At 40.5% G+C, this 16,606-nt stretch overlaps 1 protein-coding gene across 1 annotated transcript; it reads right to left on the bottom strand.

Moving 5' to 3' along the window:
- Positions 1–3,352: 3,352 nt before the first annotated feature.
- Positions 3,353–15,534, bottom strand: ABHD10 (abhydrolase domain containing 10, depalmitoylase). Its single transcript, XM_015624746.1, has 5 exons — positions 15,435–15,534; positions 12,392–12,575; positions 11,479–11,590; positions 10,397–10,534; positions 3,353–9,388 (listed from the first exon to the last, which is right to left on the bottom strand). Exons 1-5 carry the CDS (start codon positions 15,526–15,528, stop codon positions 9,047–9,049), a joined length of 870 nt encoding a protein of 289 aa, XP_015480232.1. The 5' UTR covers positions 15,529–15,534; the 3' UTR covers positions 3,353–9,046.
- Positions 15,535–16,606: the final 1,072 nt, after the last annotated feature.

Genomic DNA, 16,606 nt, shown 5'->3' with positions numbered 1-16,606 from the left:
ATGTTCAGCTTGATATGCAAGGAGGTTGATGAACCTGAGGTGGACACACAGTAACAAAAGTCCTTCTGCTGCATTTGAAAAGGAAAAATAAGGGGGGGAAGCAATACAGTTCCTTGTATATCTGTTTCATAATGAGCTCTTCTTCCATTACTTTCTCATTTTAAGATTTTGAATTCTCAGATTTATACTGCTTTTGATGCTGCTGGGCTTGAACAGACTCAAGAGATGAAAAATTTAATAGATGACCTAATTCATTGTTGTCCTCCACAAGCATTTTATTTAATGCTTTCTCTTCTCTGCACTGGTGGTTTTAAACCCCTGTGAAGCACTTGATTACATAACTCAGAGCATGCTACGTGACAGGGCCACCACTTGAGCACTTTCCGTCTCAGTGAGCACGGGCTGAAGGCACAGCGGATGCGCAGGAACCAAGGCTGCAAGCCCAGCCTGGAGATCAGAGAAGGAACAGGCTGCAACTGCAACAGGAATATGGATTAGACATCCTTTCCCTTCAAGCAGCTGTTAAGAGCTGGGCTATACACTCTTTGGCCAGTCTCACAACCAGTAAGCTTTATTTTGGACTTTCAGATCTTGTTGTGTTCTTCTGTTTAGAAGGAAGCTGCCCTGCCTGGCTGTTTCTGATCACACTGAAGGGCTCAGTGCTCACCAGCAACAAGATTTCATGGAAGTCACCTACCTTTGCATCAGCCTCTGTTTCCTAACTTGGGGGCAGGGATGAGTTAATTTACTCTCCTAAGCTTCAGAATAAAGTTTCCCCCTTCACAGATGTTGGCTATGCAACCTGCTCTCGAGGGATTGTTCCACACTGGGAAAACTGAAAAGCTTGTCCATCAATATCAATTTTTAATAAGGCTTTGAAAAACTGGGAAACTGCAGAGGGTTGGAAAAATGCCAGCTCCCCACCAGTATCTTCCAAACTACCACTAAACAAATCATAAGCCTGCTTTCTGTGCCATCAATCCTGAGGAAAACAACGGAATAATTTTTTTTAAGTGATAATGTTGATGCAATTTACTAAATGCTCTGTAATATATTAGAGTGACATGACATGTTGATTAGGGAACTAAACCAATTCTGAAACAATATGACACATTAGAGAGATTAAAGATGGCTAACTAGTAAACCCTATAATATGACTGTAACTGAAAAATCATTAAGGATGGTGTATATTTATTCAGTTTGTACAAGAATATGTTCCCAGGCCTGAACTATTTAATTTATTAGAAGTCACAAAAAAAACCAAACCCAAGAAGATCCTAGCTCATGTGAGTAAACAAAAAAGATAAAGAAACCTCATTGAAAGCAGTCTATGTGGAAGCAGATAGTGTCTGATTGCAGCCAAAGTCCAGCAATAATTGAAAAAGTACTTTTAAGAATGCAACTCTGTACTGTGACAAAAAAAGATGTAAAAAAAAAAGTGCAGAGGACGATGAAGATGTTGGGCTGGCTTGGCTAAATAAAACATGGGAGATGCACCAACAGCAATGGGACTATCATATCCAGTTCTGACAATTACTCTTCATAAAAAGGAGTGGACAAGTAAAGTAAATTTAAAAAGTGATTCTAGTAACTGGAGGATTGAAAATTAGAGCTTTCACAGTAATCACATCACAAGGATTACCTATCTCACCAAAGCCAGAAGTTAAGAAATGGCAAGCACATGTGCCTACATGTTAAAGAAAAACTGAAGAAGCTCAAGTTCCTTATGTCAGGCACAGACAGATTAAAGCCTGATGGTTAGAAATGTGATGTGGAAGAAAGGAGCAGGTTCACAGCACGAAGCTTCTACCATTAGAACACTTCACCTACGGCTTCAAATGGATTCTGTCCACTTATTTTTCTTGGCAACAGAAGACTAGAATTTATGACTAAAAACTAGGGCTGAAGCTTGAATAATTGAAGTAGCATTTCATGCCTGCAAGCACCATGACTCACCTTATGCTCCCAGATAATCACAATATTATCCTATAAATTTAAAAAATCTTTGTAAGCCTATAAGCAAATGCTACCAAAATCAACAACAAAACTGACATTAACTAGCTCTACCCATGTGTAGATCCAGGGTAACTCAATAGCTTTCAATGTCTTCCAACTGGAATATAGAAGAAAAAGTAAAACCTATCCTACCACAGAGCAATCATTAACCTTTGTCAGTCACTGTTTGGCAATTCATTCCTTAGAAAGAGCCAGGTATTTCAGTTATCCCAAGCACCATCTTACAAAGTATGGTGGGTTGAATCCCATCACATAAAGCTATCCAGCAATATCTGTGAAGTCCAGGCTTCATTTCCTTGGTATGCCACTGTACAATAATGGACCTTTCATTATTAAATTTAAAAAAACCCAAAAAATAACAACCAAAACAAAAAGAGGGAGTTTTCCAAAACTTTTAGGTTTACAGAACCCCCCTTCAAAAGGAAATGTCTGATGAGCTGCTCAAAGATCCTCCCTGCATGAATGTCTGTGTGTGATGTCAGGTTTTCTAGAGCTGTGGAGAGGATGCTCAGGTCCAGTGCAAGCTCAATTCAAGAACAGGGCCTTTTTCTGGGAGCTTCATGGCAGGAAAGTGCTCTGCAGAGCCTTGGTTTTAGGCATGGCCTTGCTTTGTCATAAGATACCTACAGATGTTCTACAAAAAGAGAGGACTAGGGGAAAAAGGTGGTATTGGAATATTGCCTTCTTTTCAAAAGTGCAAAAACAGGTGGCAGAGTTATCAGAACCAGGGGACAACATTAATTTTAGAAATTCCGACTTCTCCATATACTTTGAAATCTACAATCTCGAGGTTCTTGAAGACAAAAAGTGATAACTTAAGCAAGTATCTTCCTTTCCGCCTGCAAAAAGGTTTCTTTGTCAGCTCTGAAGATGCTATGCCCTTGCCCCAAGCAAGTGCATACTTGGAACACCTCAAATTTGGGTTTAAAAGAAAAGAAATTCAGGAGAGAAGGCCATTCCTATTTGTGTGACAAAAGATAATGCAGCAATACTCCAGCCTGCAGAACAAGGCTGCCATGAACAGGAGTGTTTCTGGACTTTGTAAGTCACTGACCACCTTCCAAGCAGCTTGCCAGCAGAAACAGTTACCACTTAGCACTGGAAACCAATTCCTGTGGATATAATTATCAGCATTTCCATTATTCAAGATGACCTTGGAAGTAAATTGTGCATTTGTATTCTCAGGACCTCTTAAGTTTTGTGCTGGATTAACAGAGTCCTTTGAAAGAAACCCAGATGGTTTCATACTGATTGCTTATCTGTCCCCAGCTAAAACAGTACCTCCTGAGAACTACTTTGGCTTGAAAACTATAAATTGTGATGCACACTCACAGTAGAACAGAAAGGAAGCAACAACTTTATTTCACTGAAACATAGGTGAAAAAGACAGCAAAATTTACAATCAAAAACTGCCTAAAAGATCAAATCCTGTAACTACATAAATGCTGCTTTTTATGGTAAGGGATTTAGCTCTGCCCTAAGGAACTTTTTCAAGAGCTACTGTCCCAAGGACTAGCACATTCTGGCACACTTTCTGCCAGCAAGCTATAAACAATTAAACCCCAAAACTGAGGATTCTTGTAAGGTCTGATCCTAGGCAGCCTTCAGGGAATGCTTTTCCCAGGCTACAGTCTGGGCAGCCCACTTGCATCACTCCAAGCCCTAAGCCTGCTGCTGTTCAGCAGACCTTTGCCACCGACAGGAGCACCTGCTGCCACCCCAGCAGGCAGCAGTGACCTTCTCATGTTGCCACGTGGGAGGCAAGTGAACAGCATGGTGCAGATCAGAAGGCCCCAAAAGAGCACAACCTTTCACGTGCTAGCCTAGAAACATTTCAAATATGTTTTTTAATTTCAGAACCAAACAACTGGAAGTTTCAGGAGCTGTCATTTGCTTTTCCTTCCAAATATAAATGCAGAGCTGAAGCTCCTTGACAGACCCAAATCAAGAGACTCCAGCAGGTTGAATGTGTGTCTACCTGTGAGCTGCAATTACTGCATCATGTGGAGGATGCCCCTTTCTCTTCAATGGAAAAGAAGCACTGATGAACTACATAACATACATATGCAAGACTTTAAAGAGAAATACAAGGTCAAGCCTACAACCAAACTGCAGTAAGTCCTGTAATTTAGATTTACACATTACATGATCAAGAATGTAACATTTTTCTGTTACAGGCAAATACATATTGAAGAGAGATGAGGTGCTACAGTCACAAAGCAAAACTGAGCTATAAAAATTTACCAACAAGCAGTAAATCTATGAGCAGTGCATTTCTGACCTTCATCTCTGCCTCTCTTTCCCAACAGTAAAATCTTCCCCTAGGAAATACCTGCCAGGAGCAAAGTGTCATGGACAGGGGCATTAAAACCTAATGCTCAGAAAACTGGCTGCTATTTAATGCAATGGCTGAGTTCCCTCTGCCTTTCCTGCCCCGGCTGGACTTGAGAACAAACTTAGAAGGGTGATAGTGCACACAGATGTTTGGTATTTCTGTCTGCATTCCTTACACAGCTGATGAATTTTCACCAAGCTTTGATGGAATTTTACATTCGTACACCTCTTAATCAATTTGGTCATCAACACAAAGCAGAGTGATTGCTCATCTCAAAGACAGGACAAACACAGAACCCTGCAAGCCTTTAGTATGGCCATAACTTTCAGCACTTACAAAAACTAAAAAAATGTGAAAGGATAAGCTAGGTCTCTTGGTAGCAGCTTAACTGAGTAGCTTAGGAAACAAGTTCAAATCTCATTGTTCTCCAGGACAGAATTTTCCCTCCCACTTGTTTGGGCTTTTTCCTGCCACAGAGGAAAACGAAATTACAAGCACAAACCTAATGTAGAAACTCTGACCACAGCACTGGTTCAGAAAATGTTGCAAATCTGTGTTGAACCATGAGCAGAGCACTGAAGATACTTGAACAGCTGCAGACAAGTCACCAGTTGAATGTTCCTTTCTAAGCACGTTTTAATTTGATATGAAAAGTATGGTACCATAAATCTTTTAGCCCCATTGAATAACAGCATGTCCAAGAGAGCATGTAACCAAAATTAACATAAAAATGAAACAGCAGGAGGTGGTTCTTCTAAGGCCTATCCAGACAGGCTTTTTTGTGAACACTGCCTTGTTTGCATTTAGTGTTGAAGCAAGAGAAAACAGCTTAGTTAAACTGAAACTAAATGAAACACCACCAATTAAGTCAAAAAACCCCCCAAAACCAAGAAACCCAAGCCAGCTGGTGTGTAATACAAAGTCAAACAAGAGGAGAGACAAAACAATTAGAATATTTAACAAGATAAAAATATATGTATCTAAAACTGTGTAAGTACAGCTCAATATAAGCAGAATATGAGCACTTGTTTATTAGGAAACAAGTTGAATATGCTTTAGAAACTGATTATTTCATGTTAATCAATTATTGTTGAGGAAATGTACATTATATATTCACTAAATATACTTTGCATTTGTCAACAAATCAGCAGTCTGTTAAAAAAACCAAACAACCAAACCAGAACATAATTCATTAGAAAGGATTTTAAGAATCTTCACCATGCAGAGCTTTCCAAGTGTGTAATATCCTATTTTAATACAGTATCTCTACAGAGGAATGAAATACTAGTTTTTAAACATGACTAATATGGAGAATATTAGTAGATGCCTGTGTAGGCATTAATGCAGTGGACAAAACAGTACCAATTTGGAATGACACTAATATGTGAAAATGCCATTATTTCAGATTGTCAGAATTTCCTGGTAGGTCAACAGTGGCTCAGAGGTAGGATGCAAATCTCTCTAGTTATCACTATGCCTTCTTTCAGTCATCTGAACATGCCAAGATGACAACAGTCAAAACTTTAGTAATTTCCTGCATGAACACAGGGAAAATGCTTATGCTTGCAAAGTAAAAGTAAGTATATATATATATACATGAAAGTATCAATGGAACTACCACAGCAAAGTCAGAGAAAAAGGTCTGTCTGCACAAGGTCTTCCTCAGAGCCAGCTCTTCATACTTAAGCAAACCAGACTTAGAAAACCAAAAAGCGAGCACAGAGAGGACTCTAGCATTCCCTGAATTTCAAAACACTACCTGGAATACTGTCTTTATGAAGAAAGTATCATCTCTGCCTTTGCATTTAGGCCATATGTAACAAACACTGGGTGCACCTGCACTGTAAATGCTACCGCTGATCTCCATGTAGCCAGCAGAGAAGGAAAACAGAACTACAAAACAAGTGGCAGCAAAACCCCCTTCCCTAGAATCGAGTTTTCAGTAATGCTGTGGTTTCAGCCACTGATGCTGCAGTTTTGTATTCTCAACAATTGTGTCAACCCTGTTACACTGAATTCTCCCACCTCCTGTTATTACAGCAGAATAATGGAGGGGGCAACAACACAAAACACCAACAGCAAACAAGGAAAAAAAAACCTCCTGAAAACTATTTACAACTGCTCCACTTCACATTTGCTTTCACCTATCTTGCTCTAAGGCACTGCAACAGACACCTTAACTGTAAAATATCAATTATTTAATAAAGGCTAACATGAAGCATGAATACAATGCAAGTCCTTCAAGAGGAATAGACAGCTACAGTTTATACAGGCACACAAAGCCTTTTCCTTGTCTGAAGCACTAAATTGAATGTTTACATTTAGAACTTCCTATTAAAAAAATAGGCTCAAAACTTTTCAGTCACTGAAATAACTTTAATATGTGTCACAAAAAAGTACATCTATTATAACTGGTAACTCTTGGCATTAATTAAATTAAATTAATTAAAAGTAATTACTTTGGAATTACTGCAGTCCACTTGTTTCAGCCTTTTCTTTGATTATGAGCCAAACCAATCTAAGATGTGACAAAACTGAATTTAAAAAAAAACCTCATGGCTTAGGGCACAACGTTTTGAAGTAATTTTGATTTGACTGCATCTTTAAAACTCACAAAATCCATTTTTTAGGTCTTATCAGATGCAAGTCATACAAACACATATAAAGATGACAGCTGCTTAACACTACATAAACATGAACACAGTTCCAACTCCAGCAATGCAATTTGCATTTAATTTCTCAAAAGTTAAAAACATATTCCAGAGGTTTTAAAGCTAAAGTGAATTGCATAGTGATACAAACAGAAGACCAGTCTATGCCAGAAATACTTGGGAACAAGATTTCATGAAATGTTCTAATTCCCCAAGCAATTATCCCAATCTAGGTTATCCTGAGCTGGATAGAGACTATTTATTAAAAAGTATGTTGTGACACAACAAGGGGGAGAATGGGTTCAAACTCAGGTTTAGATCAGATAATTAGGGAAAAATTCCTTACTGTGAGGCACTGGAACATGTTGCCTGTTGGATACCCCATTTCTGGAAGTGTTCAAGGCCAGGTTGGATGGAGCTCTGAGCAACCTGGTCCAGTGGAAGATATCCCTGCCCATGGCATGGAGGTTGAAACTAGATGATCTTTGAGGTCCCTTCCAAGCCAAACCATTCTATGATTCTGTGACTAATTGAGTTAGGGAATTGGTACTTTAAGCAGAAAATCTGCATTTAAACAAGAGCCATCTTTTTCACTTTTATATCAAAATTCAATTTTTTTTTATATCACAGCTTCTTGTTTTTCACAGTATTGAAGCCTAAATAAAACTGTACTTCATAGGAAGCAATCTGAAATGTAGGTTTTGTTGTTGCTGGGTTTTTTGCTTGATTTCTGTTTGGATTATTTTTGTTTTTTTTACTTCAGTTGTTTGTAGTGTTTTTAATTAAAACCCACTACCTCAGCAAAGCCCTGTTCAGCACACTTCTACTGACATAGCTAAAACTGAAAATGACAAACTCTCTAGAAATACCTTACCCCCAGCAGCTTCAGTCTTTTAAGGTAACAATAGTGATGTCATTTACTACTTCAAATAATAAACCCAGAAACAATTATATGCTTTTGACTGATAGTACACATTAATTGCAGCCTCTCACCTAAGCTCCTCTCTCTCAATTGTATGAATGGTACTGTATTTCTGTACAAAACCCAGGTAACACTCATATTTGCAATTAAATAAATTTCCTATTAAATTCTATGGATTTACATTTTAAGAATTATCCAACTATCGAGTTCCATTTACAGCTTCTCAGGGTTGGACTTAAGCAGCTGAAGAAGACAATTTGACAAGAAGAAGAGTAATGAAGAAGAATTTCCTGTTCCCAGTAATCCACAACTCTCAAGTCATGGGAAGCAGGCATTAGTGCTCTGTGGCACTGTACTCTCCATTTTGAAGAAGTTCCTATTAAAGTCACCTTATTGATCCAGTTTCAGTTTACACCAAGATTATTTATTGTTCCCTTAACAGTAGGCCCACAAATGAACAACGACAGACAGGCAGCCTGGAGAAGATGACACACCCTCCTGATAAACACAGATAAAGAGTTCTTAAGGCTTTGAGGCCCTGCATTCTTCAAAGTCAAATTCTTCCCTATGCAGTACCCCAAGCACACCATCAGGGTGTGCCTTCCACTTTTTAACTGCATTTGAGAACAAAATAACCATTTATCTGAAATCTGTTTATTGCATTTCATGGTACTCACTATACTAATAACTAACTTCAGTAAACACTCAAGCTGTATTTTGCCTTGCACAGACGGTTTCAGACATAAGATAGAATGATGGTACAGAGGAGGGACAATAGGTGTCAAAGATGCAAAAATAAAGTTTTACTGTACAGGCCAATAGTAACAAAAAGTAATCAACATGTCAGTACAAAATTGTAGGAAATTTGTGAAAAAAACGGTTAAAGTGGTGAAGGAGAGGGTCTGAACACAATAGCAGCACTCCTTCACACTTTGGACTGTGTGCAAATGCAGCAATAATACAATACCTGTATTTACCAAACAGAGGTAAGGAAACAGCAGATAAAGCTTAGTTCCTACTGTGACAGTCACAGGCCTGCCACCATCTGGGTAAGAACAGGGCTTCTGTAACTCAAGGAAAAGAGTCAGGTGTAGAGCTCATGCACTAATGCTACTCTTCAGCTTATGCTACCGTTGACAGCTTGTCAATTAGATCATCAACAGTATTCACAAGGAGCTTTGTATCCTCCTTGTCACTCATCCGATGCTGGCCGATTTTACGGAGGATAACATCCACGTCCTTGCTCAAAACACGGTCGGCAACTTGCATAGAGATCTCCCAAGGGACATCACCATCCCTCATGCCATGGATAAGGCGTATGGGACATGTTACAGGAATAGGACTGTTCAGCACACAGTGATTTTCTGCTTCTCTGATAAAGTCATAGGTCAAGGAGTAATATCCTTCCTCATTTTGCTTTGTTCGATACTTCCATTCACCCTTTTCTTCTATTTCTTTTTGTGCCTATAAAAAAAACAGAGCAAAGAATAGACAAAAGAGATGTTAAGAGTACTTAAGAGTACCTCAACTTATTCCTGTTCTAAAAGCAGTAAAACTCACCCAAGCACAAAATTTCACCTTGCTCATTTTTATTAGCAGAAGTGTATTCCTGCTCTCCTCACAGCATCTGAGAAGACAAATCTCTTACCATGTCACAAAGGCTGCTCTCCAAATTAATCTAGTTAAAATTCACCAATGAAATTAAGGTTCTTAGCCAAAATCTATCAGAAAAGAAAAAGATGCAATGCCACCACAAACAGTAAATCTCCTTGGCTACAATCGTTTCACGGATCCTCAAACAAGGAGAAACTCTAGGGAAAAGACATTTTCCAGTGATCAGCCTTTGCCACAACAGGTGTCTCTAAACACTGCATTTCCAGATTCTTAAGTATTTTCAGAATCTGAGTTCTAAATGGTGATACTGACACTACAAAGTACCTTAGAAAAAACCCAAACAAATTGGGAAAATATCATTATTCTAAAGCACACATTGCCATGTAATACCTCATTTACTTTCCTCAAGACTAGACATTATTACCATCAAGGAAGCATCTCAGAAGGGCAGTTCCCACTACCTAAATCTTATAGTCTTTACAAACACACTAACCTGAAGAATTTCCTTTCTATGCACACAACCTGTGTCATACTTATCCAGTGCCACCACCTCAACTACTTTAGTGGCTACTTTTCCATCCTTCAAAGCATAAGGATCTAATCAATGCAAATATCAAGATATTCAACACTGAAACTATTGGACTGCAAACAGCAGGGATCTGACTTCACATCCTCTAAACCATAGCAGTATAATGACACTCTGGCTAGTGTTCACACTAGTCTCATACTGTAAACTTACATAATCAAACACAGAAAACTTACCCTAAAATTTGCAGGAAAAACAGAGTTTAATAACATCATTTCTTAAATTCTTGGTAAGATTTTTAGAATGCATGAAAGCCAACCATCAACATTTACCTCAATGGGAAGCCTCTTAAAACTTGTTACAACGTGATCTGCTGCTACAGCTACTCCAACCAGAGCAGCTACTTTATCTGGGCGTGCTATTGCAGCATGAAGCATCAGCCATCCACCCATGCTGGAGCCCACCAGAATCTGGAAAAGAAAATTTGAGAAAGAGAAGAAAAGATAGTGTTTAACAAGAAATAGCTATTAGGTTTTCTCTTCTTGCACAAAGTATCAGTTTTCACTTAGTTTAACTATTTAAACCTTGGGCATAATCCTGCTGTCCTTATCCAGGCAGAACTGCTGTCACCTCCAGTGGAAATTTTGCCTGAGTAAGCACCACAAGATCTGGTATTTATTATTCTGTTTGGTATGGCTGGTTATTGCTGTCTGAGACTGAAACACTGTAAACAAAATGAGAGTTGAAACAATTCAGTATCATATGCATACTTTAATGCTTTCTTCTCAAGATAAATGCACATGGTAAAGGCTCAGTGCAGTGAAATAAGTTAACAAAAGTGATTCATAATAGAGAATTGTTTTAAACACAATACTAGGTGTTTCTAGGTTGAAGGAGATTCTAAATTTATCACAGTAATTTCTAAAGTAACTGAAGAATATCAAATGCTACTTCTCCTGCCTGTTTTTTAAAGCTATTTTATCACATGGAGTACCTTGTAGTCTTCCTGCAAATCCATTAATTAATGCATCAGCATGGGTCAGTGACACACACTTTCTTTAACGGGGCTGCACTGCACTGGAACAATTCCCTGTCCCCTGTCAGGTGGCACCTCCACCAGGAGGCTTTCTTAGACTCTCTGGGACAACAGCCCTGCTCTGAGCAGGAAATTCTAATAAACAACCTCCAGGAGGTTCTGCCAATCCATGCATTCATGATTTTGTGATTTTTGTGACCTACCTGCTTGCAAAAGAGCTCCTATGAATACAACCTCTCAAATGATTCAGCTTGGAAGTGAGCAGCTGTCAGCTGTTCAGCAAAAGCTACTGTTGACCAGAGCTATTATGGCATATTTTTGATCAAGGTTCTACCCTGAGGGAAGAACAGCATTCTATATTGAAAAATAAAATATAACCTGTGGTCCATCGGTAAGTTCATCCAGTATAGACAGAACATCTTTCCTCCACTTCCCAACTGTACACTCTTCAAATTTACCATCTGAACTTCCACATCCTGTATAGTCAAATCTGAAAAAACAACCATCAACATGAAAGTCACAGTACTGTCTACAGCAACACAGAAACTAACTAAATACTACTGTATAATCAAACCAGCAGGGGACAAAATACCACACTGAGTATTTTCTTACTTGGTCCTATCTATCACCAGGACCAGAAATCACAAAGAAAGGGTTTAAGTGTAACATACACAGCTAAGTTGTACACAATTCTCTACCATTTGATATAACATCATAATTTAAAAGAACAGACAAAAAATTTCCCTTACAGACAAAAAAAAAATCCCTCAGACACTTCAATTTTAAAGGTATTTTTAAAATGTACAAACTCTTTCAAACACTGAACCCAAATACAAAGATTTATTACACACAGCATTCCACCTCATCTATCAAAGGACAGCATCACCAAGCAGGGGCATATTCTTTTAAACCCACAGAAGACACAGGGTAACTTAATCAGATGTGGCAGGTAAGGATAGTGCTTATCATAGTAACTTACAAAACAGAACTCCAGGTCCTTAATTTTTATGCCTATAGCCTGACTGTAAAATGTAGCAACGGCTAGACTACAGAAAATTAGAGAATTTTCTGAATTACTTTCAGAATACATTCTCCTGATTTACCTCAGTGTCTCTACTGACAGAAATCCTACATTTGGAAATGGAAGAAAGACTTCTTATCTGGTATACAAGCTCCCTTAGCACAGGGAGCATCCCAATCCAAATGCCAAAGTTTATGTATTTGTGTTAAAACCTTCCCACAACCCATGAGATTAGTTTCATTTTCTCAAGAACAATACTCCTCTATGTACCTGATGAAGGCATGACCTAATGATTTGCAGAAATCTTCAAGGGCAGTTGCTTTCTGACCATTCATATTTGAATTGAAGCCTGGAAGGAAAATAACCCCTGGATTCCTCCCCTTTAGTTTCTGATAAGCAATATTTGGTCGATCTGGTCGAGTAAGAAAGCTGACTGATGACTTCAGCCTGCAAACTAATAAGAGGATCTGTTTAGTACAATCATCATGATAACCTTGGCAGAAACACAAATTTCTATAAACCCAGGGTTTGGCAGATATGGATATATTATGTGAAAATAAGGCATTTTGGCTCAAGAGAGAACAAAAAAAGCATCTTCTATATTCTTTAATGACTGACAAGTACTGATGAACTTGAAAGAGAAAGTTTATTGTGATTCATTCTCAAATCATTAAACGCCAACCACAGAGAATTCACTCAGCAATTAACAAAGTGGTTGACTGAAAACGAACACTAAGACTTCCTAGACTTCATCAGTCCTCATTCTTCATACCACATCTTGAATACATTTACTCATTTCACAAAATAAACCTTCCCATTTAGTATCTGCTTAGTTTAACCTTTTATTTTCAAAAAGCCTAATTTTGAGACTAGTGTACTCTGTGCAATGGAATTTTACAAGTACATGAAGTGAGAAATTTTTCATGAAAATTAAAACAGAAGCATAATACTGAACCCTTATCAAAACCCTGGATCCACACAATATATGGAGATATACAGACAAGTTCATAATCAAGAATTGGGGAAGAATCTTTGACTAACTTTTTCATCATAATGAGCATAAAACAACATTAGCATTGTTTAAACCAAATGAAATAAATAACATCAAACAAGGAAATAAGATTTACAGAGGAAATGCTAACTAATTAATAATTCTGCTGAATCTCAACAGCTGCTACAGGATTTAATCTAACTATAGCAGTCAGTTTACCTCTACTGCAGGTAAGGACAAGTAATTTGTAGAGAGCTGTTTAGGAGACTTAATCCACTCTATTATCCAATTCAGCATGGTAATTTGCTAAACTGAAAGCCTGGCCAAGTCTTCTAAGACTTTGACACTCCTAATTCTTAAGATTAGAAGATGACTGGCTCTTCAGCAGTGGGGCACAGAAACTATGCAACCTGAAATAAAGTCTCAGGGCTTCCTAGGGGGGGATAAATAGTGCAAAACCCAAGCCCTGACAGAATCACACAACTTAACTGTCCTGCAGCTTTGAGTTCTGTTTTGTCACTATCAGAGAGATTATATTCAAAGGGTTTTGGGGGACTAGTTTGTTGTTAAACTTGGATGTGCATGGGTAAGTGTGGATACATAACAGATACAGGGTGCAGCTAGCATTCAGCATTTTTCTACAGTCTAACAAAAAATTTATCATTTGAACTATGGATTAAAACCATTAAATAGCTCCTCAAACAATGAGGTAGTTCTTTATCCTACTGAGGCATGAGTTGTTTATAAATGTGAATGACTTCCACAGTAAAGGTATTCAGATGCATCCATTTTTTGTAGTTTTGTTTGTGTCTCTCTCACTAAACCAGACAATTCTTCAAGTACCAGTAAGAGCAGACACACCAAAAAGCACTAAATTTAATAGAAAAATAATTGGAGTATTTTTCTCCCCCTTAAGCCCTGATAGCCATCTCTGAAACCACTTGTCTTCCATGCTGCAGCACTCTGGAGGTGTCCTCAAATTACTCTGACACTGGGCCTGCCAACTGCAGCTACAAGACAGAACCACTGTCTAAGCTATTTCACAAACTATTCTTCCATTTAACAAGTTAATGGAAGCACCAGCAGCAATCTCAACCTGAATAATGCAAACCCCTAAAACAGCCACTGCAGCCAACCCAAAAGCAGAGCTCAATGCAGTCACCCTCTCAGACTTCTGTTTAGACAGACAAAACTATCAGCAGCTACCCAGCAATTTCTTTGCCTTATTTTAGGAAAGACCTTCATAAGAGCAGGGAAGCATTTCTGAGGGGTGCAAGGCAGGTATTAGTGTTTATAAAAGCAACTTACAGACAGAAGGGGATAGCTACGGGAAGACACATGAGCCTTGCCTGATGGTATCTATGGAACTCTCTTCATACCAGAGTCACTGTGCACTTTTATGAACACCAGAAACTGTGACTGAGACCAGTGTTAAAGCCAAAGAAGTTCCCTGAACAACTCTGGGAAGGTTCCTGCACTGAGATCTCCCCACTTCCAGCAGAAGCAGATTAAGGCTGATGTGACAGGTAATGGACTCAGCTCTGTCCACACCTGGGTTCACAAACCACCCTCATTCCAGCAGGAACTGCTGCTTGGCCTGGTCCCAAAGCATCTAAAGACACACTCAAATGAACAGATACTCCCATAATGGTACTGTTATAAACACACAGAAAGGAAGAAAAACACAGTAACAAAATCCCCCTGCATTCAAGCTTTTATACAGCTACAAAATGTGCACCCCTAGGGGCAAGTAAGTTTTACTTATTGAGCAACATCAGATGACATTCATCTGTCCGATCAAAGGCAATGAATAAAACTCAACAGGTCAGACAAGCACGAGGTCTGACACATCAGGAAGGGACACTGCGTGTTTGGGCAGAGACCGATCTCACCCAGAAGTCGATGCCAGCAAAGTTTTTCAGGTGCCTGGCGGAGCTTTACAGGCACGCACGTTTCACACCCGATCAAGCGAACTGGCTCCTCAAAATTCACCATGGACAAGAGCTTGGAGCCAACAAAACACACCTGGGAAAGCAGCTGTCCTGCCCCGTGCACAGACACCGAGCCCCCCCGAGAGCCTGGCGGGGAGGAGAAGCCTGTGAGGAACCCCGTCGGAAGGGAACCGAGTTTAAGGCGCCCATCCCCACCAGAGGGCCGCACCCCGGCCCTTCCCGGTGGAGACGGCGCTGAAGGGGAGGAAAGGGTGCCACCCGCAGCTGCCCGAGAGCCGCCCGGCGGCCGTCACAGCCGGCACCGACACACATCCTCTCCCCTCCGACAGGCACCCCTTCTGCTCCGAGCTCCCCGCGGCCCTTCCCTTACCCAGGAGCGCCCGGGCCGCCCTCAGCGGTGACGGCGATCCCCGCAGGGCCGCGGTGCGGCCGGCCCGCACCAGCGCTCCCGCCATGGCCGCCATGGCCGCCGCCCGCGCACGCGCCGCCCGCCTCCCCCGCCTGAAGCGACGGGCGGGGCTCTGCGCTCAGGGCCGAGCCTCCCTGGGAAACTGCAAAGTTGTGTCAATTGAAAAAAAAACAAAGACTTGAGCGATCATGTCCCAGTGTGCGTGTTTCCCCCGAGACAGCTGTGTCTTGCAGCTAAGAAGGCCAAGGGTGTGCATTGGAACGTTGCCAGCAGGTGGAGGGAGGTGATCCAGGCCCTCTGCTCAGCCCTGGTCAGGCACCTCTGGGGTGCTGTGTCCGGCTCCTCAGCACGGCGGGGACACAGAGCTCCTGCAGCGGGTCCAGCGACAGGCAAGGAGGGTGACTGGAGCACCTTTCTTAGGAGGAGAGGCCGAGGGAAAGGCCTGGGCCTGCTCAGCCTCAAGAAGAGATGGCTGAGAAGGGACCTCATTCACGGGCTCACACCTCCGCACCTTCTCTCAGTATAGATGAGCACAGGAGCCAAAACTACATCTTTATGCACTGTACCCTCTTATATACAGGCCATGGCAGCCACAAAGAAAATAAAATAATCATAGAAACTACCAATCATTTAGATTGGAAAATATCTCAAACATTGAGTCCAACCTTTGACCAAATACCACGACTTCAACTAGACCATAGCGCTACGCATCACGTCCCATCATTTCTTGAATACCTCCAAGGATGTCCCCCACCACCTCCCTGGGCAGCCCATTCCAATGCTTGACAACCCCTTCTGTGAAGAAATTCTTCCTGATATCCAACCTCCCACATGAAAACAAACTCTAGGAGAGGTCAGTGCCTGCCAAGGTAAGGGTGTTTTCCCATCCAAGCACCAGGCCAGCACCTGTAGGTCATGGAACACAGCAGAGGTGGTTTTTAAGACAGACTCTGTGGTCTGCAATTGCCTGAGAGCCTTCAGGGTAAGCTTGAAGGGCTTTGTATGATCAGTGCAGACTGATCATAAAAGGGGGTGCCTACCACCGTGCTCTACTTACATTGTCTTGATGTACTCCACTACAGAACCCACCCCACTTCATGATGATGATGGCAAACTTAGAGAAAACAAATCAG

The sequence above is a fragment of the Parus major genome, chromosome 1, assembly GCF_001522545.3.
Source record: "Parus major isolate Abel chromosome 1, Parus_major1.1, whole genome shotgun sequence".
NCBI lineage: Eukaryota > Metazoa > Chordata > Aves > Passeriformes > Paridae > Parus > Parus major.
This window is presented reverse-complemented; position numbering and strand designations above follow the sequence as displayed.